At 44.0% G+C, this 23,655-nt stretch overlaps 1 protein-coding gene across 2 annotated transcripts in view; it reads right to left on the reverse strand.

Moving 5' to 3' along the window:
- Window positions 1-21,686, reverse strand: part of TGFB2 (transforming growth factor beta 2) — a 60,796-nt gene extending 39,110 nt beyond the window's left edge. For both annotated transcript variants that reach the window (XM_021546149.3, XM_077781870.1), the window contains exon 1: window positions 20,902-21,686. In XM_021546149.3, coding sequence (XP_021401824.1) covers window positions 20,902-21,244 — 343 coding nt within the window. In that variant the 5' untranslated portion in view covers window positions 21,245-21,686. The remainder of the gene's footprint in view (window positions 1-20,901) is intronic.
- Between the last annotated feature and the right edge of the window lie 1,969 nt (window positions 21,687-23,655).

The raw sequence follows: 23,655 nt of genomic DNA on the forward strand, positions 1-23,655 counted from the left end.
ACAGGGAACTGCCTGAAGAGTTTGTTGTAGGGTTGGGTGTTTTTGAAGTATTGGTTGCATACCCTGGAGGCAGAGTTCTCCACAACACTGATACAAAAGAACAGGTGACAGTGAAATAATCACACCTATCTGTACAAACATAGAATGCTTCAGGACTATTCTAACTTTCCTCAACCCAAGGCTGACCCTCCATCAAAAGGAAAAGCTCCACATTTCAGAGGTGAAACTTCAGAAGGAATTTGTCTTCAAAATGCTCATGAATTACATCAATAATGAGGTGACACCTTTGTCCTGGCTCTGTATTCTTGATACACAGGTACTACCAGCACCTGAGGATTACAGATACAAATGAGAAGTATGGCCCACCAGCTAACCACCTGATAGTCATGTCAAGCAACAAAGAACAACTTTTTGCCATTTTCAAATTTACACAACAATAGGTTATTTTACATAAACAAAAATATTGCTAGAATGCACAAAATAATCATAAATATTAAAATCACTGCAAAAAAAAAATTTAAAAATTATTCAACTGAAAGCACACAGCAAGACAAGAGTTGATGGTGTACTGCAGATAAACAAGCTCTCAGTGCATCACTGCAGCAAAAGTAATTTGCTCTCAGACTGCAAGCAAAAGTGAGGTCTTTTACTACAGAAATTAACTGGGATCACAAACATGTACAAAAATATTTCCTTTCTCATCTCCTTCCAATAGGATAGATTCAAAATGGAGAGAAATCAGAGCTAAGCAAGGAGATCCAATGGCTCCAGGGTGTAATGAAAGAAAACAAAGACTCAATAGTTCATTTTGGAAATAATTTGTGAAAGTGCTAATGTAAGGATTAGGTGAATAGCACCTACATATGATAAACCACATCTCCAGTTAATCTGTGGCACCACTTCCCTAAAGCACTGGAAATACATATTGCCTCCTTCTTCTTTGCCAGCTACCCCAAAGGGTGGAGGGAAGGGCACCTGGATACAGCAAGGGAGCCACTGAGACTTGAAATAAAAAAGAAGAGAGGAAATGTAAAAAAGGAAAAACTCATGATGTGCAAAGTAACATAATCCATGGCATCAAATACAGGCCACTGGAAAAAAAAAATAATGCTTAAAAATCTCTACTAATCAAAGAGATGAAATACCACTGGAGACCAGGGCAGGGTCTAGCATGAAACTTGAGTAGTCCCTACCCAAAGAGCAAAAGCCCAAAGAATGTAGAAAATTATTTTTCTCGTAAATATCAATTGTATGCTCTGGGATAGCAAACCTAGCCAACATTGTACACTGAGTCAGAAAGATGATACAGCCTTATTTTGATTTCTTGAAAAGAGTATGGAAAAGTTACTTCTTATTCAGTTATTTCAAAAGAGAGGCCTGAGAAAAAATGCTTTTAAGTTGTTTTCTCCATTCTTTTCATAGCTTCCATTTTTTTGAAAGGGTATTAAATCCTAATTCCATCTGAAAAAAGGAATCAAAAAAATAGTAGTGTGTGATGAGGAGAGTCATAGCTGAGCTCTAATCTTCTTAGCTGATAGCATCCTGTAGGCACTGGAGTAAAAGATACTGCAGAATACTACTGTACAAACTACAGATACTACTCACCATTCCTCAGGTTGGCTTGGAAAACAAAAATAGACAAATCCTGACTGTTCAAATTTGACAAGTGACTTTAACATACATCCAGCAACACAGATGGCTGTTTGCAATCTATTTCAACAGGACTCCCAAACTTTGTTTTGCTTCTCCAAGTACATGGCAGGCAACAAACCAATTAAAAGATCAGCTGATGAATCAGGGCCACAGCACAGTGCAAAAAAACCCCAGACACAGACCATGATCAGAGGCAGAGATCCATGCACAATTTTTCTGACACACACATTCAATCCCTCTTTTTTCTACCTTTCTTACACAAGCAATGCAGCTCTAGTGCACAGCCTTGCGTGCAAGGGACCACGGACACCTGCACATTTTTTACAGTTACCTAACCATCTGAAAATACCTGCCACACTACTCTCACAATTAGGAAAAGATAGTTTTAAATACAGTGTCAAGCACCAGAAGACTTGAATGGAGCAATCTATGCTATCTATTAAAAGATATAAAATAAAATAAAAGGGGAGGTAAGGGAAATAAGGGGTAGTGAGAAATTAAAGACAGAATGAGAGTGGAAAAATATTGAAACAAACAATTTGTTAGCACCTGGAAGAAAAGAAGGAGTTGAATAACTGCTCACACGGCCTTGTCAGAAACAATTAATCTCCAAACATCTGAAGTGCCTTCAGGACTGGCTTACAACTAGAGGAGAAACCACAGATGGCATTTATCTTGACTTCAGTAAGTTTGGACACTGACAAGCCTGTCAGCAGGTGAGGGAAATGGGGTCTAGACAAAAACAGACAGTAGGTAAGCTGCAGGACTGGGAAACTGCCCTGAGCCAGCAGTTCTCAGTGGCTCCCAGTTAAAACAGAAGTTCTGCCCACTTCGGTGCTGCAGAGGAATAAGATTAGTGCTGAGCCATCAAACACGGACGAATGAGTTGGACTGCTCAGCCAAAAAGAGACTGCTGAGGGTGTTACATAAAAACAGCCCCCAGCTACCTAAACAGCTGCCACAGAAAGCAGGAGGATGATCCATTTCCCATGTTCATGAGGGACAAATCCTGAGTAGCTCTGAGCTGCAGGATGGAAGATGAGTTCTTGAAAACCTTTAGACAACAAACAAGGGATGCACAGAGAGCTCCCACTGCATCCAGAGTGAGTGACAGGCGTCTAAACCCCTTCCTGTGGGAAAGATTTTTACAGGATACCAATTGCACACATAGAGAACAGCTAACTTAAACATTTAACGATGTTTCTTCAAAGCATGCTGTTTCCTGGGTAATGTACTTGGAAGCCTGCTGCAACTATCCTGGAACTAACTAATAAATCATGACAGATCCTTAAGTTAAAGAGATAAGCCTTGTGTTAGAGGAATTTATACCAGGATACTTGACATGTATAATAATGCAAGTATAATGAGTAAATTCTCTCTGGTATTAAAACCAAGTTTGTGCTTAAAACAACACAGTAAATAATTATAGCTGATATTCTATTCCCTGATTGTGAATTCCCCAAACTAGGATGCTGTGTTGCATGACATTTTCCTCCATTGGTGATTCATTATCTTGGGATTCCTTGTGATATTGCTTGAAAAGTTATATTCAGTGTGAAGAGTGATGGTGAAATTTTGTAAAATTGCTATGATAAGCTTTTTTTTCTCCTTAGTCTCTGGCATTATTTCATGCTAAACTTTGAACTTGCTCCTTTCACTGATGTGCATTTCAAGTTTAAAGTGAAACAGTCCAATAGCTGAAGCCAAAAGTTTGACCTCCATTATAACTGCTGTAATCTTCTGGGAAAATATCCTCTTGACTCTAATTTCTCTTTTCAGACTCACCATGCTGCTGATGAGAAATAATAGTTATTGGGGCTGTAAGGCCAAGATTAATGTCTGGCCCTGAATAAAAACTCAACTCCAAACCAAAACAAAAAAACGACCAGTAGCAGTGAATGAACACACGAAGTTTCTCCATTTCTCATGTGTGATCACTTCCTAGATAAGCAATCTGGATGAGATGATGAACACTCTCAACATGAAGAAATATTTAAGATCACATGAAAATCTCTGGTTTCAAGCACACGTGCCTTTTGCAGTGTAACTGATAATACCACAGAGCATCAATATCTGACTTGTCAGCTTAAATAGGAAGGTCTGTAGGGCTGGGGAAAATACCGTGAGATCAGCAGTGCCTCACACACCAGGGCCCTGATCTCTCACTGGGACTTCAGCAACTACTGTAATGCAAGTATTACAGCATTCTCCACTTTGCCTCAATTGGATAGTGTTGTTAGATGGATGCAGCATGTTTCTATCAAGAAATACTTGGCTGCGCTTCTGGAGGAGTGAAATGATCCCTGTAAATACATGGACAAATTGTGGTTGGCTCTTGGCTCCACACATCAGAAAACCTCTCTGTCAGCAGCTGCAATATGGGGTGAAAGTTGGCTGATGCACCAGAAGGGCCAGAATGGGAGCAAAGAAAAGGATCTCTGTTACAGGAGCTGTGGAGAGCCCTGACTCACTAAACATGGGCAGTTACAGCCTCCTCAGCTGGACTGTTCCTACCCATAGATGTTTTACTTAGCACCTCTCAATAACACCAAAGGGAAAAAAAAAAGTAACATCCATAGTGAACTTCTTTCTTTATTTTTCACTTTTTCCGGCATAGAAGAACAAGACTGCTTTCACGTAGATATTTTCCTTTGGTGGCATCAATAAAAGTTTAAAGCTCCTTGTCAAAAGCAATGAAAAGGTTACAAACAACATAGAGTATCTGCCAATGCCCCTAAACTAAGAGTGCTCATGCCCACCTGCTTAGCTGTCAATACCCAAAAACACAACCACTGCTTCATAATGCTAAAAGTAAGGTGGATATTTTTGTATTTGTAATAAAACCTCTAAGGCAGAAGGATCCCAAGCTCTCATGGGGCATCCAAATTCCAGTCAAGGACACAGATTTTTACCAGAAATATTTTGGTGGAGCAAATGCCATTTGCACAGCACATGAGATGTATTTGCTCTTGGTGGCATTCACTGCTTTTTGTCAAGTCAGCCATCAGCAGTTTCTGTGTCCAACTGCAGGATCATGAATTTCAATAATCCAAAGTAGAAGTTTGTAAAGCTCACTTCACCATAACCAGACTTTCACAAAAGCAGATAAAACAAAGCCTCAAACAAATTGTTTCTTCCACCTTTGAAAACACACGGAAGCATCAGCAAGGTTTCGTATAGCTCAAAAGATTTTGCACTGCTTTTGGTGCAAGTGCAGAATCAGCTCCTCAGGTGAGGAGCTTTGTCACCACTGGTAGCTCAGCTGTGACTTCAAGCCAAGCCACAAACCTCTCACTATTTGCTGGCTTCACTTAAGGGTCATGGTAAAAGCTAAACCAGCACAGATACAGAGGAATGTATCACCTTAAAAAGGTGGCATGAGAATCCATGGCATCTCCAGCTATCACTGAAGTGCCTTAGGAAGAAGACAAGCAAACAGTTACAGATTTAGGCGAGTCAGACTTGGAGGCAAATAAAAGAAAGGCTTCTCCACAGGAGTCATTTTCACACTGGGACCTCTTCTGAAACATGTCTGTGATGAAACCATAAAAGGGGATAGATACTTCCAAACTTTTTCCCAGAGGCTTAAAAGAGAAGCCTTCTTGCTTGTGTATTTCTGATAAAGGCCCCAGCATAGAAGACCAGGGAATTAAATTTAATTAGATTTTACCAGGAAACCTGCAACATTTCACTTCAGAGAATACTCCAAGAAGTAAAGCATTTGCAGTGTTGCTGACAGCAACTTGTCTGCAGCAGTCGAAAGCCAGAATGCAATGCACTCCTGCCCAATATTTCACCTCAGCAACAGGGCTGAGATACTCTGCAACACTCAGGGCCTCCAAAAGCAAACCCACAAATCCAAACACACCAAGGAATTTGGAAAAAAAGAATATATAAAAAAAGGGGGGAATCAGAACATTCCAGCACATCCAAATCGAAATAATAAAACAGAATAGGATAAACCATAGACTTATTTTTAATAGAAGAAATACATGTGAATGATTATAAAAAACAGGCACTCACACCAGGTGAATAGTGACACATGGGAGCACCCGTCTTCCCTTATTAGTATTTTTAATCTATTGCTGTTTATAAATGCAAGCTGCATTTTCTTCCTTTATAGCTTTTTTTTTTCTATACAAGTGGGCCTCTCCAGTTAGCTGCTCTAACTGGAAGATGTAAGAGTGGTCAGGAAATGTCAGGAGTGCCTTGCAGAGAGGGGAGGAGATGAAAGCAAGTCCCACGGCACAGGCTCCGTTCCTCTTGCCCCACCTCTGCCAGGAAGAGCTCCTGTTCCCCTGGCAAGCAGCACAGCTGGCTGCTCCTCCTGCTCAGCCAAGGGTCCAGAGAACAGCCTTTCCAAACTATTCCCTGGCTGGAGGAGGGAATGAAAGCAAGTTATTTTCAAGAAAAGCAGATTGGATTGTCCAACCCTTTCACTCTGTGAAGAAAAAAAAAAAAAAAAAAAAAAAAAAAAAAGAAATAAAGGATTATTTTTACTTACAAGAAGTAAAAGTATTATGAAGGAAAAGCAAAAGAAAACTACATTGGGTTTTTTTTTTCATTGCAGAGAAGTCAAGATTCACAGACTCAAAGCACAGGCAACACATCTTTAAATGATTAAGATAAAGGCAGCAGACAACAGATGAATGCTAGAGACAGAGGGAAATGAAAGTTTTAAACCACATTAAAATTGTTCCATCTTTCCTGCTTTGTAACAGTAATTACAATTAAAATTATTTACACCCTGGTGCAGTGCAAATCAGGAACAGAAAAGCACAGAGATTTTAAACCTCTCTCAGGAAATCTCTGCAGCCACTAGCAGTGCCCCTAGCTGCCTGCAAGCAGGGAACACACACCTGTCTGCCCATGCTCAATTTTCAACTCCTTCCTCTGCTTCTTCACTGCAGCTGGCCCAGGAAGCTCCCAGGCCACTTCTGAAGATCCCTAAAATTTACTCCATGGGAAATGTGTCTGCTCACTGAGCCCAGAAACAGCTATAGAGATGGACATGGAAGGATTAGAATTTGCAGCACAGACAGGACAGAACAGTACAACAAAACCTGGAGAAACTCATCTGCAGAGCTTCATGTTCAGCTAGCCACAAATCCTGCTACCATGGAATCATGGCTAACTCAGAGAGGATTAATGCAGAGTAACTGGGCACTCTCTTTGACACAGTACCACTAGGAAACAACCCAGACTGCTCTATGGATATACATGCTAGAGTTAGCTCCAATTTAGTGCTAATGAGCATATAAACTCCTATTATTTAAGTACAGGTAACCCAAATGCCAAGGTCCTTCTACTAAGTTGCAATTACTAGGATGACTTTGGATCCATTATGCCCCCTACACTGTTTTTAGTACAAGTGAAATTTCTTTATAGGTTAAAGAATCAGACCTCTGGGTGGGGTAGGAAGAGCACATCCACTAACTACTTTGCACATGGAATCACCAACTGAGTCAGTGACTTGGAGGTCTCCCATGTCTTGTGCTATTGAACACGGAAAAGAAACCCAAAAATATTATTTGCCTTCCAAAATTATGGTTTCTGGCAAGAGAACTAAACTCACAGCTGGAGTGTCTGGCCCCTTGCTCCTCAGAGGGAAGAGCTGCCAATGGTACGAGCCCCAGATAAGCCATCACCACCCACTCTGCAGTTTGGAGCGGCGGGTGGCACCTCTCCTCGTGCCTTTGCCAGCATGAGGGCCACCAAACTCTGCCAGTCTTTACACCTGCTTCCTGAGGAAATACGGTGTCTTTCTGATGAGCTGGTCTCTACAGAACCCTGATTTTAGGTTGCTGGCACTTCAACAACTATGCAACTTCAAAGAGCCAGACATAAGTACTGATTTATTTTTAAGATGGAAGTGAGGTGCTTGACAGGCAGGATTAAAAGCTCAGGTGGAAGATACTAACTCATGCTCTGCACAAAATCAGGAAATCCCAAAGAACTGAACATATGGGTTTAGTATTATGAAGGAGACAGTCATGCAAAGATGATACAATGATGAACTGAATCAACTGGGCAGAAGTGTTTACAGAGAACACAGGACAGGATAATGGACTGACACTTAGCTTGCTGGACAAGTAGAAATGATACACAATCAACAAAGACCACTCAGGTTAGAAAATTGTCAGTGAACCATAAAGAAACCATAAGAATGCCACCCTAAGAGATAAAATTTAAGAACACAACTATATATAAACCAAAAACCCTAAAACTAAAACTAATAGCTGCTGACAACTACTATAACATCAGAAAACAAGAACTGCAGATAACAGATGAGAAAAAAACAAATGGGAAGACCACTTCCATGGCCAAGAAACTTAGATATGAGATTTAATTTAGCTTAGCAGCAATTATCCTTAAAGCTTAACAGTGATATTCCTCCATTACATAATAACTGTTGAAACAGCAGTACAGAAATATGAAATATACTCCTGGAGATACAAAAGCTAGGCAAGTATAAGATGAACAGATTTTTTTTTTTATTTCAGCAGCAACTTTGAAGGTCTTAAAACAACACCGTAAAACAAGTAAGCCTGGATAACTTGCATAAGGACATCTTAAAGAGGTGTCCAGGGAAGAAAGGAAATTATTAAAACTAGCTTTCAATAAATCCTAAACACCAAAAAATACCTTGAAGATTTGAGGCAGAATATCAATGTTCATACACAATCCTAAACAGGCAATCCGTGATACCGCACTTACACATTCAGCCTTGTACTGATCCCAGAAAAAATATGTGAAATGTGAGAATGAGAATGAGCTAACTAAGGGAGGGAACTAAGGGAGTATAATCCACAGCAGCTCCAGGAAAAGAGATCCCACTGGTCTGTACCTTAGTGAGTGACACGGGCAGGTAAGACAACTGTTTTAATACTATGTACTTGGGTAGCTGCAAGACATTTAAGCTGGTGCTACATAATGGCTTCATTAGGAAACAGGAACAACAGGACACAAACAGGGCCAGGCAGTGAATTAATCAAAGCCTTGCATTTTTATGAGGCTTAACATACAACGGTAGACAGCAAACCATTATTGAGAGGAAAGCATCTACAAAGGTCCCATTTTACTGTACTCTACTGCCTAATATTCTTATCCATCATCTGGAAGGAACCCAAACCATTACTGATCAACTGCAGATTCAATAATGATATGGATGTGGTAAATAATGAACAAGATGCACCAAAAAGAGAGTGACTTGAATCATGAATTATCAACATGTACATGTTTTTCAGTGTGGTAATATAGCTGTAGGACAGAGAAACTGGACCACACTTACAAAGTAGGAGACTCCATCTGATAGTCAGTACCTCTGAAAAGAACTTGGGAGAGACCCTGGTGGATAATTACCCAAGCATTAATTTTAACTTCTTCTTATAAAGCTCCTGGGAAAGCTACTGCCAAAGTTAGCTGCATGAACTGTGTAGTATTGAATTAAAGGAGTTTGCAACATGCATGTAACTTGATAATGGCACAGCTGCTCCTGAAATACTGTGTCCAATACTGTTGTCCACAGTCTCAGCAGAACATAAATAAAGCTGAGGAGTTTCAGAGGGGAACCATGAGAATAACTGAAAAGGCTAGGAAGTATCTCATGGATTACAGCACACTTAACTTGAAAGAGATGTGGCTCGATCACAGTCTACAGATCTGAAAGACACCTGAAATTGGATAAAGCAGCCCATGCCAAGCCCCTGGCTGCTTATTGCAGTGCCCTCCAACAGCCACATCTGCTTACTCTTAGCCAGATCTGTTCCCCTCTCCAAAACTTCCCTTTCCTGTGGGTACCTACAGAAAGCCCACAGATCTGACAGTGGGTCTTCAGAATAGCAAGTGAAAGTTTAAACCAGATTCAAATGCTAGAACTTGAAGCTAAACAACCTAAACCATGAAGATACCCATTTTTAGTCCATGTAATTAATCACTGGAATAATTTACCAAGTGTGCTGTGAACTCCCTTTCAAAAATGAATTAATTCAAAACTCAATGGCCTGGAATATGCAGGTAGAGAGATCAGAAGACCATAATGAGGGCCTCCAGTTTTTTTAACCTGCCCATTCTATCAAAACTCAAGGCTTCCTAGAGCAGTATCAGTCTTATCCTTTCTAAAGTATGATACCAGCTGTTGATTAGCAATGAGTGAACAGACCTGGAAACGTTACATCCTGAGAAGAACATCTCATCCTTGCTGAGATGAGCATCCCCTTCAGTTGCAACATACAGGTTCAATTAGAAAGCTGCCTGCAGGTCTGGCTGTTCTTAAGGCATTTTATATCCTGTGACATTAAAATGTTGTCTAATAATAAACAAGAACCAAACCATTTGGTTCCATATCCTGAATCAAATGAAATCTCATCCCACCAGGGCACAGGAAGTACCACACAGATAGAATACCAACCAAGCTTTTTGCTCTGCTTTTTTGAAAAAAAGGAAGCACACAAAATCCCAACAACCTGTGCTGGACATTGAGTCCTTTCAGGCTTTGAGAAGTGCACAGTAGTAGTACAAATATGATGCAAAACAGCAATCAGGACATTTCTTTTCAGCAAAGCAGATTTAACTGCCTCAGTCTTCATCTGAACAAAAGGCTGGGATTCTCAAAGGCCAAAGAACCCACACCTTTAGGTGCTGCTTACAGCCCTGGCCTCAATGACTGTTCTTCTTGCCTAAACAATTGCTGCAATCCAGTTCCAACATCACAGGAAAAAATCTGGAGTGACTTTACTGACTCAAGTTAAATTGCTCCAGCTCTTCATCCATGCAAAACAATGTATCTCAGCAGTTAACTCGTTATTTTGTGAGCTTAGAGACACATCAAGTGAGAGAGGCTTTATGTAAAACCACATGCACCTTCATGCCATAAGCACAGCTCCTGTTCCCAAATTTCTTGAACTCAGAATATATCATGTAGCAAACTGGCTTTCAGAAATGGTCCTCCTGGCTCCCGCTCTATGCAGAACTGACTTTAAAGATTTTATTGATAATACAAAAACACCTTGTTGGCTTAGCCCTGACCTTTCTTTACAGTCCACTGCACAGAGATTTGCCACATTTTTAGTCAAAGCCTTTAGATTCTTCCCTGCTCTGGGCGCTGAGGTCTGATTTTGCACATGTTTCTAAGAAGCCTCTGGATGTGGAGTGATGAACTTCTAGACAAAAACTTGCTGTAGGGAGAATGATAAAGATATATTACGGCATGTTTATTTGCCAAGACCTTTGCAGTCAGATGGTCATTTATTTTAGACCAGGGAAGATGTGGAATACCTAAAAAGTACAGGCCTTTAACTTATTCCTCCTTTGCATTCTGCAGTTCTTGCCATATTGCCACCATATGCTGATCCCAGATGACATCTGCCAACAAATGTAGTCCATCAATAAAGCTAACTAAGGTGCTTATTTTCCAACATGGTCTTTGTTTCTCAGGGCCTTTCGCAGAAGAATGTCTCCAGTGGAAACTCAATAAAGGGGAAAGCACCACATTACAGTAATACACCCCAATATATACTGGAGATGTGGCCACTCCCTGAAACAAAGGAATGACACTTAATACCTGACCAAAGACTTCTGCAGCCAGTGGAAAGACTTCCAGCAGGCTTTGGCCCAGGGCCCTTAATCTGGGGAACATACTCTCAAAAGGCAGAGAAATGGAAAGGTTTGACTGTATCACATGTATAGCTGGCCCAGTGGTGGCAAGTGTGCATGAGGCAGATTCCTTTCCAGAATCCACCTCAACAAATACACTTCCAGCCAGAGAAAATTAGGTTTCCCAATACAATGTAGTAATGGGACTGCAGCTTGGAAGGAGGCAAGCTCCTTCAGACAGATGATATTGTTACAACTCAGACTACGGCCACCTTCATCAATATCTCTTTTTCTAGATTCTTTTGGGGCTCTTTTCTTCCCTGATTAGCAAGGGGAATGTGAAACTTCCAAATACATGGCTCCTAGCATCAGGGAGAAATGCAAGCTGGAACAGGGGAATCCAGATTCAAAGAGGGAGAGAAAGGTCAGGCCCCCAACAATCTGTTCCGAGTCCATCCAAACTGGGCCAAAGCTGCTCATTTAGCTCCCTTGCTCTGCACACTGTATATTCTGGCAAGGAGCCTCTCAGTTCCTATCACACCACCAGATCAGAACAGCAGATTGATTTTCAAGAAAGCTGGAACTTGTTCCCCCCTCACAGACCTAGAGATGTGTGTCTGCTGCAACAGCCTGCCATCGTGGGCTGGATAAACACGCAACGAGCACGACAAGAGAAACCTACAGACATCTTTCAGCAAACCTCAGTGTTGAAATGTGGCTACTTCACTTCCAAAGCGTGCATCAAGAAAAATCTGAGCATAAAGCAGCGATTGGCACAAGACATACAAGCCCTTGCTCTGCCAGGGAGGCCCAGAGCCAACTGCAACAGCCAAGAAAACTGGGTTGGATCTCTTGGAGATTGGGTGAGAATGAGAACATCAATGATCTGCAGAGATCCAACACATCTCCAGGCTGTTTACAATGTCCTATCATGCTGGAGAATACAATATATCATTTATGCTTCCCTGAAGGCAAATATCCCTTATATCCCCTGCAGGCATTTGAAGGTAGAAATGAACTGCCAGTGGACCTGAACCTTGGCAGATCCATAAATCTTGCTTACTAGGCATTCATTAAGTGCTCAGTTTAACTATTCTCCAGTCAGCTGGATCAATTCCTGCACCAAAGCCTCAAAGCACAAAGGCCAGGAACTATGATGCAAAGGGCAGAGCTGCCCCTCCATAGTCAGGGAGAGCAGAGATGTCTCTCAGCTTTGCTAGTCTGGGCCACCCATGAAACCAAGCAGAGATGGGACAAGGAGCAGCAGCCTGCCCCAGGCTGTGATCGCCACTCGTGCTGTTTCAACCCACTGCTGCATCAGAAGAGGCTAAAGTTGCAGCATTGTATTTACACGCTCTTTGGAAGATGTGAAGTTTTGCAGGTGTTCTTCCAAGTGTACGTCTTGGCAGCCCAAGATCTTTATGACTGTTTGCCCAAAGCCCAAAAGAAGTAATTTTATACATACTGGACTATGCCCTCCCAAATAAGCAAGGACTGCTCTGTTAATTTGGAGTACTGGAGATCAGCTGCAAGCACAACTGTGGGCTCAGGATTAATAAGTATTATCTTGCAGAAGCCTTCATCAAATAAGTGATTGTGAGGTGCTCTCTGACCACTTCAAAAGAGTCAGTGCTGCTTACACTTATTAGTTTTTCAGCCTTGTGATTACAAAGTTCACCCACAGGGTTGGGGGATTTTGTGGATTGGTTTTTTTCCCACCCCAAGGAATGAAAACCAACATATTCTGATTCCTATCTTTCAGTCATCACTATGGTAAAGATATATTACCGTCACTATTTCAGCTGAGCTAGTTGCTGAATTGCAAATGCTGTAAGTAAACAAAAACAAGTAAGAGAAGGAACTTCAACAAGCTTAGCTTGCCTTTTAAAATTCAAAGCAGGGGTTTAAAAGAAATGAAGCCAGGGAAAACATTGGATACTAACACCAGCCAAACAGGGAAAAATAACGAAGTTGTAAGCCTGAAAAACTGAAATGGAAAGAATGACAGATTTACTGCTGCATTTGATGCACATAACCACCGATAGACTCTCCCCAGGAAGTGTTGAAATCACCATCACTGAAATGAATCCAGAAGCTAAAAATTAAATTATCTTTCCCAGAACATTCCAATTTGGGCTTTGGCAACAACAGATGTTTTAACGCTGTGAAATGTGTGCACGCGCGTGTGCGCACGCGTGCACACACGCAACGCACCCTCGAGCACAGTGTCCTCTTTCACACGAGACCTCCCTCGGAGCTCCCACAAAGTCCGACTGAGCTCACGGTCATTCTGCAGAGCCTGCTTCAAAGTCTCTGCTCAAATGCACAACTGTCAGATTAAGCAATCCATAAGGAGTCTTACAGCAGCTCCAAGTTATGAATGAATGGTTATTTGTGAACTTGCCTGTCAAGACAGATGCGGTATTTGTCAGTGCAGTGTGGGTTAGATACGATGGGAAGGAGCCAAACAAGCAAAGTGAAAGGTCAGTATCACAACATTTTCCTTCCCCGCCCCTCCTCAGTTTGCCTAAAACTATGCCACAGCTTTTGCTGAAGTCCAGTACAGTAGTCTATTTTCATGCAACTTACCACGCTTATTTGAAAAGCAACATTCAAGCAAGAAAAGCAAAACAAAACTGTGTGCAGCGGGAGAGAAGAACAGAACATTTTGGTGCAAGAAAGCTACAGCAGAGGGACAAATCCAAAACTGGCAGAAAACAGCATATCTTTAGAAACGTGGTGACACTTGAATCAAGACCACCCTGTGGAAGCTGAAATACAATGCATTGTTTTCCTTGTATTAAAATGTAGTATTACAAGGATTACAGGTTAATTCATGTAGGAAGTCCAACCTCCAGCTCAATGCAGGGTCGGCTATGAGGTCAACTTATGTTTTATAATTTTTACAGTTATTTTTAATAACCTGAAGTCAGCAGCACACTGTACTCAGTATTATATAACAAAAAAAAGAGATTTCCTCCCTAAGGGGGATTCAGAGGGGAAAAGCTCAGCTCTACAATGAAGAGCCTGAATATGTCAATGAGCATCACACTTGAAATGAGAAGCATTCCTCAGTCACTGTCCAAATTAAAACCTGGACAAGGGAGAGATCCTCTGAAGATCCTTTCCACACTCTCCGCCACAAATCTGCTGCAGGGGTGCCCGTGAGGTCCAGCATCTCCTGGAAACCAAACATGGATGCCAGAGAGCCCAAACAGCAACACAAGATGCATTTCAGCAGAGCCTGTCTCTTCACAGTGAGCGAGCAGTCTCTCTGCACAGCTGCCCGAACTCATCCAACAAAGCCTCCAACACAAGGAGCCAGAAGCTTTCCCAGTGACATGAACTGCTATGTTCCCTTTGGAAAAGCTGTTTTAAAGAATGCTCTTTTACCCAAAGAAGCAAGTTCTCTACTGTGGACCAACTTGCCTAGCACCAAAAACATGTAAAAACCTGTAAAGACCAGACAAGTCTAGCAAAGCCAGATCTAGCACTTCATTTCTGCAAAGCCAGTTCTGTACCATTTGAGCTGAGAGAACCACAGCAGTGAACAGCCTCATGAGTAATTCATAAATCCAAACACTACTGGTCACACTGGAAGGAGATAAAACACAACCCTTGACAATAAGGGCTTTTTCCCCCAACATTTTATTGTCTTGTTACTGACAAATCTTTCAGTTTCTCCCCTATACCTTGCAGCTGTGTGTTTTGTAGGCGGGTGCCCAGCTGCAATCACTTAACACGGCACAGACAGCAAGGACAAGCACCGGGGAGATGTTTTAAGAAGAAACATTGCTGCTTCAGATTGACTACTACAGGAAGCCAACTAAGAGTGATGCTGGAGTAGGCACTGACTATCCACAGCACAGACTGAAGGGGAAGCAAGCAACAGCCTGTGGTGGAAGGCAGGGTGCGAGCTTTCCGTAAACAAACGACCAAGCCAACCCTTTTATCTAAACAAACCAGCAGAAACATCCGTAACACATTATTACATTAAATAATACCTGGGGAGTGTATCATCCTCAAGCTAAAAACTGCCTGCTTGAAAACCTGCTGCATGTGGTTTCACAACAGGAGCAAAAACATTTGTGTCTTCACTCATGACTCGTTTTGTCACCATACCCTGGGGTTCCTCTCTTTATCTGTAATACAGAAGCAGTCTAGCACATCAGTGCGAAGGCAAAGGAAGCAGCTGCCCAACAGGGTTAGCCTTCTTCAGGATCACTGAAGAGTTTCTTCATTCCCCTCTAAAACATGCTGTAAAGCATTTCCTTCTCACAGGGCTCCCATGCCCCAATGACAGATTTCAACACAGTGAGAGGGATTTGAACTGTCTAGCTTTGTTCATCCCTGCAAATGCACCATAAATTGGGCCCCAACTCAGGAAGCTAATTAGGCATACACAGAGCCTTAATGCTAATGAGCCTTTTCATGTGTGTGAAGCTCTGTGCCTGTTTCAGGGCTGTGCTGAAGAAGCTCACTGAGAATGACAGCCAGTTCCCTCATTCATCCTTTTCCTCAGCACTGGTGCAGACAGGAATGTCAAGCTGACAGCAAAATGCTGGAAATAGTAACTTCAAAGTAACACAGCCATCCTGATGGCCACTACAGTTCTCATGCAGAGTACCAAAGAGGAGCAAGGCTAAAACCAGTATCTAATGAAGATGCTGCTCTGCTTTCCTCACTCAATCTCCTACTCACACTAGTCCTGCAAGTACAGCCCACGAGAGCAGCACAAGCTCTGGCACTCCCTGCCCATCTCCAGCCACGAGTAGAAGACAAGGGCACATTTCCAGAAAGGTCTCTGGGACTATAAAACATTCACACTGTCAATGGCTGGAGGGTGGGGAGCAGCTGGGGCACTGCTGCATATTCACCAAAAGGGCTTTTAACCATGGGAACATGCTGCCCAGGAAGTGGTTGAGTCACCATCCCTGGAGGTATTTAAAAGTATGGATGTGGCACATAGGGACAAGGCTTAGTGGTGAACTTCACAATGATAGCTTAACACTTGTATTTAGATGACATTAAGTTTTTTACAGCCAAAATGATTCCACGATTCTCTCAAACCTTCCCACTCACCAAACTACAGTGAAAAGTACCTCTTTCAAACAGACACAAGACAGAAATTCCAGGAGGGTTATGGAAAGGACTTGGGAATATAGCCCTGTCTTGTAGTTCATCTGACCATGCAGTATTAAAAAGAGGGGAGTCATGGGTATTTAGCTTTTCTGTAGGCTTCATCCTCTGAAAGGAAATCAAGGACCATGTATCATTCCAGACTGGCTCTTGGACCTTTCCCCCTGCTTCCCAGCTTGGCACCCTGCTAACAGTAGAAGTGGCTGGTGATTCAGAAGCCAGGCAGGAAGCACATGTGGTGCTGCCCTTCATTAGTGCACCAGAGCATGTTATTTTATTATCCCTCTCAGTATGTAGAGGACTACTGTCTAGAAAATTACCCTGTGCCTTTCTAAAGCCATTTGCAATTTCCTGGGGGTTTCCACCTATGAAGACTGCATTAAGTGTAATTCCTTAAGGAATAAGAAATTGTTTCCCCCACGTCCCTCCTTGGGAAAGCCTTCACACTGCTTCAGGTGCTGTCTGTAATGCAGAGAGTATGCCTGGCAAACACCTCCTCCTCCAAGAGGTGCTCCAGAGCAAAACATAGGTCCAGCATAGCTAGAAAGTTTTCAAGTAAGTTGCTCCTTCTGAGTCTGTTTCCATATAATTAATAACACGGGAAAACCCATCAGATTAGACTCTGTGTTGTGCTAAATGCAAACACAGGTGAGCTGTTAACATTGTGGTAATGATGCAGTCAGTGCTGGGAGCCGTCTGCAGGAGCAGCTCTGGTACCCTGAAGACAAGGAACCCACATATGTGTAACTGCTGGTAAATTGAGTCCTTGTTGATAAAGTAGAAGCATGTCATTGTGCCCTGCCAGCTTATAATGTTGTCTTTCATGGGGCAAGTATTCAACAGAAAGATGGCCTATGTAAAGCAATATTCATGGGACAGAGCTCCTGAGAAGATTAATCCTCACCACCAGTGCAGGATGGACCCCATGGAGGCTCCTTCACACTAAGGCAGCTTAAAACTCATGAAGAACCAGGCCTAAACCCAGAAGAACTGTGTTTTCTTAGGCTAATGAGTACTTATAAACCTATCTTCAAGAATTCAGAAAACTTAAAAATTTCCCTTCATTGGCCTTAAGCTATCACTGCAAACCAGTTCACTGGCTATGGTAAAAACTGCTTCAAATGAAGATGACAGAATAGGCCTTTGCCTCCAAATACATGTGTTGCCTGTTTTTCTCAAGTATGCCAGTTGTTCATTAGCATTATAATTCACAATCCTTAATTGTTTTGGCATTAAATTTCTGTTTAGTCAGTCATCACCTAGCTTAAGTATCAGGCCCTAGATATTCAACAAACAACTGGTAAGTAACAAGCTTCTAATGTGATCCAGGATTCACAGTAACCAGTTTTAAGCATTTACTCAGGTAACTTTGCCTAGGCACAAAATTCCCAAGAACTCTCTGATGTTGTGCTCAGGGAACATCATATCCAACCTTCTTCTTCAAACTGCTCTGGAAAACCTGAAATTCTGACTGCCACCTGGACTTAGGAGAGATTCAGACTCATACACATGCATACTGTCCTGAGCACAAGGCATGCCTGACAGATAAAAGCTCTCTGTTTTTTCCAAACATCTCTATAGTATTTCTTCTTCGCATCTGTTTCTTTTGGGTCGGCAGTCCCTGACTCACTAAATTTCCACCTATATCTCTGTATGTCCGTAACCTCAAGTGGACTCTCAAGCCAGATACCCCCTTAATTCCTCAATGCAAACTGTCAGTAAACCTTAGCACAACTTTAGTTTGAGCCTTAAATTAACAGCATGTGAAAAGATTAATATGAATAATTTCAAAACTAATCAGATCCCTTCTTTAAATGTTGACACAGTATTATTTATATCCCATAAATACCTTCTTGACTAAAATTCATCCCAGGAGATTGGCATCTTGCCAGTTCTATTCATATTTACTGTATTTATACAGTACAGTTGGCCAAGGATAATATTTAAGACAAAATATGCCTTAGGGTATATACAATATCTCTTATAGTTTTCCTTTTAAATCTCCTCATTGCTAAAAATATTTAGTCTGAACTTTACAAAATGCCCCACGAAGACCTATCAGCGATCTGTAGTGATATATTGCTGACTATGAGTATAATTAGAGCATATTTGTAATACTTGGGTTGTAGTCAGTTTCTGAACGTTAACAACTTGTGGTAAAAACTGAACCACTGATCTTTCCCATGCCTGCCTTCCAGCAGCTTTTGACCTCCAGTGCATTCACACTGATCCCCTTCTCCCTCCTGCCTCTCTCCAACACAGCAGACACTGTAGAGTTAAACAAAAATCCACTCTGAAATGCCTAGGAGAAAGTGCCTGTGGCCGCCAGAGCTGTGCTTTCAATTTCTTCCTTTAAAATATGGTGGAGTGATTTCTTCCTTACTGTCTTTTTTGGAAAGGTTCGCTCCATCCAGCATAACTAGAGAGCAGTGGAAAAACAGTTAACCTACTTACTCTGATGTTAGCGACAGCCCTGCTCGCACAGTAGTGCTGGATGTGCTGCGGGCTGGCCGCGGATCCCAAACGTCTGATGCACTCTGTTGGTAGGTACCTGCAATCTCCTTCGCTCCTGCAAAGCCTCCATCGATACTTCAGACCAAACCTGGCCCCTGACAGCGTTTTAAAAATAGATCCTCTTTTGTCAATACCATCCAAGTCACACACCACAGATATTTTAACTTTCTGGGAAGTATGCAGCTGCATTTTGGACTGTTGGTTCCTTGCAGCTTGCTGAAGCACAGAGAGAGGACAGATGTGCCCAGGACAGATGCACTTTACAATTCTCAGAGACTCTTTGCTACAGGGCCAACTCCCCAAGCCAAGGCACTGCCAGAGCTCTTCCTAACCTTTGCCCATAGGTTGCTCCTCTGCCCTAGGTATGATCTAACACATCTCAAGAGGAAATGCTGACTTCTACCAAAACCACCAGCAAAATAACACAGTACATCAACGTGGAAGACAAGCATGACTTCTGTGTTCTTGCTATGGCTATGAATTATACTGAACCGCTCTGCTCATACCCATTTGGCTCCAAATATGTGGGTTTTTTTTTTTTTTTTTTAAAGAAAGTATTTCTTCCCCAAGGGTAACAAGGGTGGAGTGTATTTATCATGGCTATTAAGGATGGTGCTATAATTACAATAATAAAATGGCTCTGACTGCCAGGATGTCCTGTACCTGATGTTGTCATTTAAGACTAAAGGAAGAAAGGGAGGCAGCTGCACGGAGCGTGGGGTTCAGATACCTTGGCTGGCATCCTAGGACTATCCCATGCAAGACAGAGCAAGCCCCAAAGCTACAACTTGCTAAACTAAAAATAAATAAAGGGAAAATGCAATTAGAAACTCTAGGATAAAGTTACCAAGATGGCTGAATTATCTATTTAAGCAAGAGCTATGTACTTTTGAGAAACAGACAGCAAGTATATAGGGCATCAAGTGGTGGGGGAGGGAAGCGAGCTAAGTGAAATGACTAGGGACTAGGGTTTGGTTATGCGAACGGTGAAGTTATTTTCTGCTTCTGGTATTTCACTTTCCTCGGCATGATGATGATCTAGATTCTTTTAAGGCAGTGCGGTGCTTTTTCTTTTTTTTTTTTTTCTATGCACTTAAGCCTCACTACCAAAACAAAAAGGCACGTCGTTAAGATTATTAATCACTCTAAGTGGATTTGGTAAGCACAGAACATTTATACCCTCTTTTTTTTTTTTTTTTTTCCTTCTTTTTTTTGTGCAAAACGTGGCATGGATCACCAGAAGGTCGTTAAAAACAGCAAAAGGCAGACGGGCTGAGACAGGTTCCAAGAACCGAGGCTACCCAGAAGGGAAAAGTTTTTCTGCACCTGAAATGAAAAGTGCCCACGAACCGAAAGGGGAGGCTAGTTAAAAGTGGGAAGAGGAGGGAGGACGTCTCCGTCCTCTCTGAGCACCAATGCGAACAGCAGCCTGCGGGACAATGTTCTAAAGGGACACAGACAAGACGAGCTGGCAACTTTTTTTGTTTTTTTTTTTTTTTTTTAAGACCTCCTTTTCTTTTCAGTTATGGAGAGATGGAAACCTGCCCGTTCCAGACACTCCAAGGGAAACAAGAGCAGTGGAAAGATATTGGCTCTTTCTGGAGGCTGTACACGGCGCTGCCGGGGAGTACAGCCGGCGCTGGGGTGGGAGTGGGATCCCGGGAGAGGGGGTGGGATTCCGGGAGAGGGCAGCTCTGCTCAGGTCCGTGGTGGTGGCAGCAGAGGCACCCTGAGGAATCCCTGGGTCACTGCAGAGGGGTCTGGAAACCTCGCGCGTCTGGGGCAACAGGTGATCGCCCAAAACATACCCACCCAGTCATATGGATACCCCGTCGCCTAAATTAAACCCTAGAAGCCTTCACCTAAGCGATGCTGAGGATGACAAGCGAGCCGAGCGAGGAAGGCAGAGTACGATGCTTGGGGGTGCTATTGAAAGGTGCTGAGCACCGCTAAGCCTCGGGGGCGAAATTACGCACACATGCACAAACACAGAAGACTTACTTTCGGGGTAAAAAGGCTGCATGTCTATTTTGTAAACTTCTTTGGCATAATACTCCTCGTCGCTCCTCTCCCTCTCGCAAGTGGCGGCTCTGTGGTTGGCTTTTTCCTGCAGCAGGTCCCTGGTGCTGTTGTAGATGGAGATGACCTCCGGGGGCACCTCCTCGGGCTCGGGGTACTCGTCCGGGGGACTGGTGAGCTTCAGTTTGCTCAAGATCTGCCCCCGGATTGCCTCGATCCTCTTGCGCATAAACTGATCCATGTCGAGGGTGCTGCAGGTAGACAGGCTGAGAGCCACGGTGGCCAGATCCACGGTGAGGAGCACGCTCAGGAGATAGCAGTGCATTTTAAGTGTTTAAATATAGCGCCCCCCCCCACCAAAAAAAAAAAAAAAAAAAAAAAAAGTGACTTTAACAACGAACGACAACAAGAAAAAAAAATTTCAAAAAATAAAAAGGGGATCTGTGCAAACAAAGGGGAGATCTGAAGACAAAATGCTCTTAAAAACCGGGCTGCGAGGGCAGCTCGCAATCGGAAAACGCACGGGAGGCGCTAGTGAAAAAAACCACCAGCAATAATAATAAGAAAAAAAAAAAAAAGAAAAAGAAAAAGCAAGTTGCTACAACTAACTAAAATTCGGGGATGGAGTGAGCCGGACAGCAAAAAAGGAGGAGGAAAAAAGCCCCCAAATAGATACAATAAACCTGCAAATCAAGTAAATGGCAGAGAGGCTGCTCTCAGCGCGCTGTAAAACAAAAATCTGAAGGGTGGAGGGGGGAGAAACGGGGAAGGAAAAAAAAAACAAAAAAAAAGAAGGAGGGCGAGAAGGCGCAGTGCTGGGTATCACAGGGCGCTGCCGCAGCCGGCAGAGAGAGGCTGCCGGCGCGGCGCTCAGCCCCGCCGTGCGCCCGCGGCGCCCGACGGCTCCCGGCGGGCAGCGGCACCGCCCCGCGGCCGGCGGCGCTCAGCCCCCGCGGCGGCGCGGGCGGGCACCGAGAGCCGCGCACGTGTGCGCCCGGCGGCGCCGAGCCCCGGCCCGGGCGCGGCGGCAGCGGCAGGCGGCGGCTCCGGCCCCGCGGCGGCGCCCGGCGGCCGCGGCGAGCGGCGATCCCCCGTCCGGCCGCGTCCCGCAGGCTGCTGCGTGCGCCCCGCGCCGCATGCACCGACCCACCCCCGCCCGGGCCGCTGCGCGCCGCACAGCTCTTCCCAGCTCCCTCCTCTCTTCCTCCTCCTTCCGAAACGCCAAGCCCGCGCCGCAGTCAGCCAGGCAGCGCCGCCGCGCCCCGGCAGCCTCCCGCGGGTCGCAGGCGCGGAGCCGGCCGCCCGGGGCTGGCCGCAGCGCAGCGCCGCTCTCCCCGCCCGCCGGCCTCCCCCGCGGGGCTGGGGCTGGCCCCGTCCCCGGCGGCTCTAGCGCTCCGCCCGGCGCCCCCCGCCTGCCGCCCCCGGCCCCTCGGCTCTCCCTGCGCGGAGGGGACGGGTGCCAGCAGATAACATCACGGCCGCGCAGGGAGAGGGAGATTTATACGATCTCCCCGCCCCACGTGCTCGGCTCGCTGCGAAGTGACGTGGAGGGGCTGCGGGAGCGGAGGGCTCCGCGCCGCCGCCCGGCTATTTATTCCCCTCCGCGCCACCGGCGACGGACTCGCCGCTGCCGAGGTGCCTCAGCCCGGGGCAAGGAGAGGCGAGGCAGCCCCGAGCCGAGAAGAAAAAGCAAGCGCTGCCGGGCTTTTATTTTACTTCTTTTTTAAATAAAGGTTTTAGTGCTTCTTGCACCTATTATTACAGTAATTGGGCCAAATAGCACTCTGGCGTTAGAGGAAGAATAACACGCCTCTTGGCACCGCTCAGATGCGTTCCTGTTCAAGGTTGCGGGGCAGCTCTGCCCCCTGCTCTGTCACAGAACGCTTCTCGGCACTGCCCCTCAGTTTCACTTCCAAGTGTGTTTTGGGCAATTCTCTCTGTCCCGGATACCTCGGTAATCGGTACTACCGGCTAAGAGAGAGAGACGACAGATGAGGAGGATTTGCTCCTTTGCCGAGGTCTCCTCTCCTGTCAGAAGCGTGCAAATACATCCTCATCTGCACTTGACAGAAACTCTCAAGCCCCAAATGCTCTGGCTATGCCTGTAATTCAATTTTTCCGCTGCCTCTTCTGGCCAACAAACATCACAGCCTCCAACCATACCATACTCTGCCCCAGGGAAATCACTCCACAGTCTACTAGGCATCCCTCAACTTAATGCCATAAAGCTTTTCCTTTACAGTTCATTTATCATCACTGTATATTAACTTTAAAAAGTTGATCAAGTAGCCTTTTTCTCCACTCTCAGCCATTTTAGTTCTATATTCCCTTTTGAATTGAGTTATCACAGGTTTTACTTGCCAGAACTTTCCAGTAACATCGGAAAGTGGGGCAAGGCAGTTTTTGAAGAACCTCTATTTTCAGAGATGAAGAAAGATGCATAAGAGGTACTCAAAGGACCATAGGTATCCCCAGGAAGAGCCCAGCCATTGCCAGTGGTATTACAGGTAAACACACACAGGAGAAAGGAGGTAGCATGACTGGGACCTGGAAGCACACTGAGAATCACATAAAACACAAACCAGCCAAACACCACCGAAGGCTTCCTCCAGCTGACCACACCTCAGGAACGATCTTCTTTCTGCAAAATTTTCAAACGTTTTCCAAAGCTGGAGAATGCCAGTCCCCAAATTAAATGCGAGTTTTTCCTTCCCAGCAAGGAAAAGTGCTTCCTGT

The sequence above is a fragment of the Lonchura striata genome, chromosome 3 (genome assembly GCF_046129695.1).
Source record: "Lonchura striata isolate bLonStr1 chromosome 3, bLonStr1.mat, whole genome shotgun sequence".
Taxonomy (NCBI): domain Eukaryota; kingdom Metazoa; phylum Chordata; class Aves; order Passeriformes; family Estrildidae; genus Lonchura; species Lonchura striata.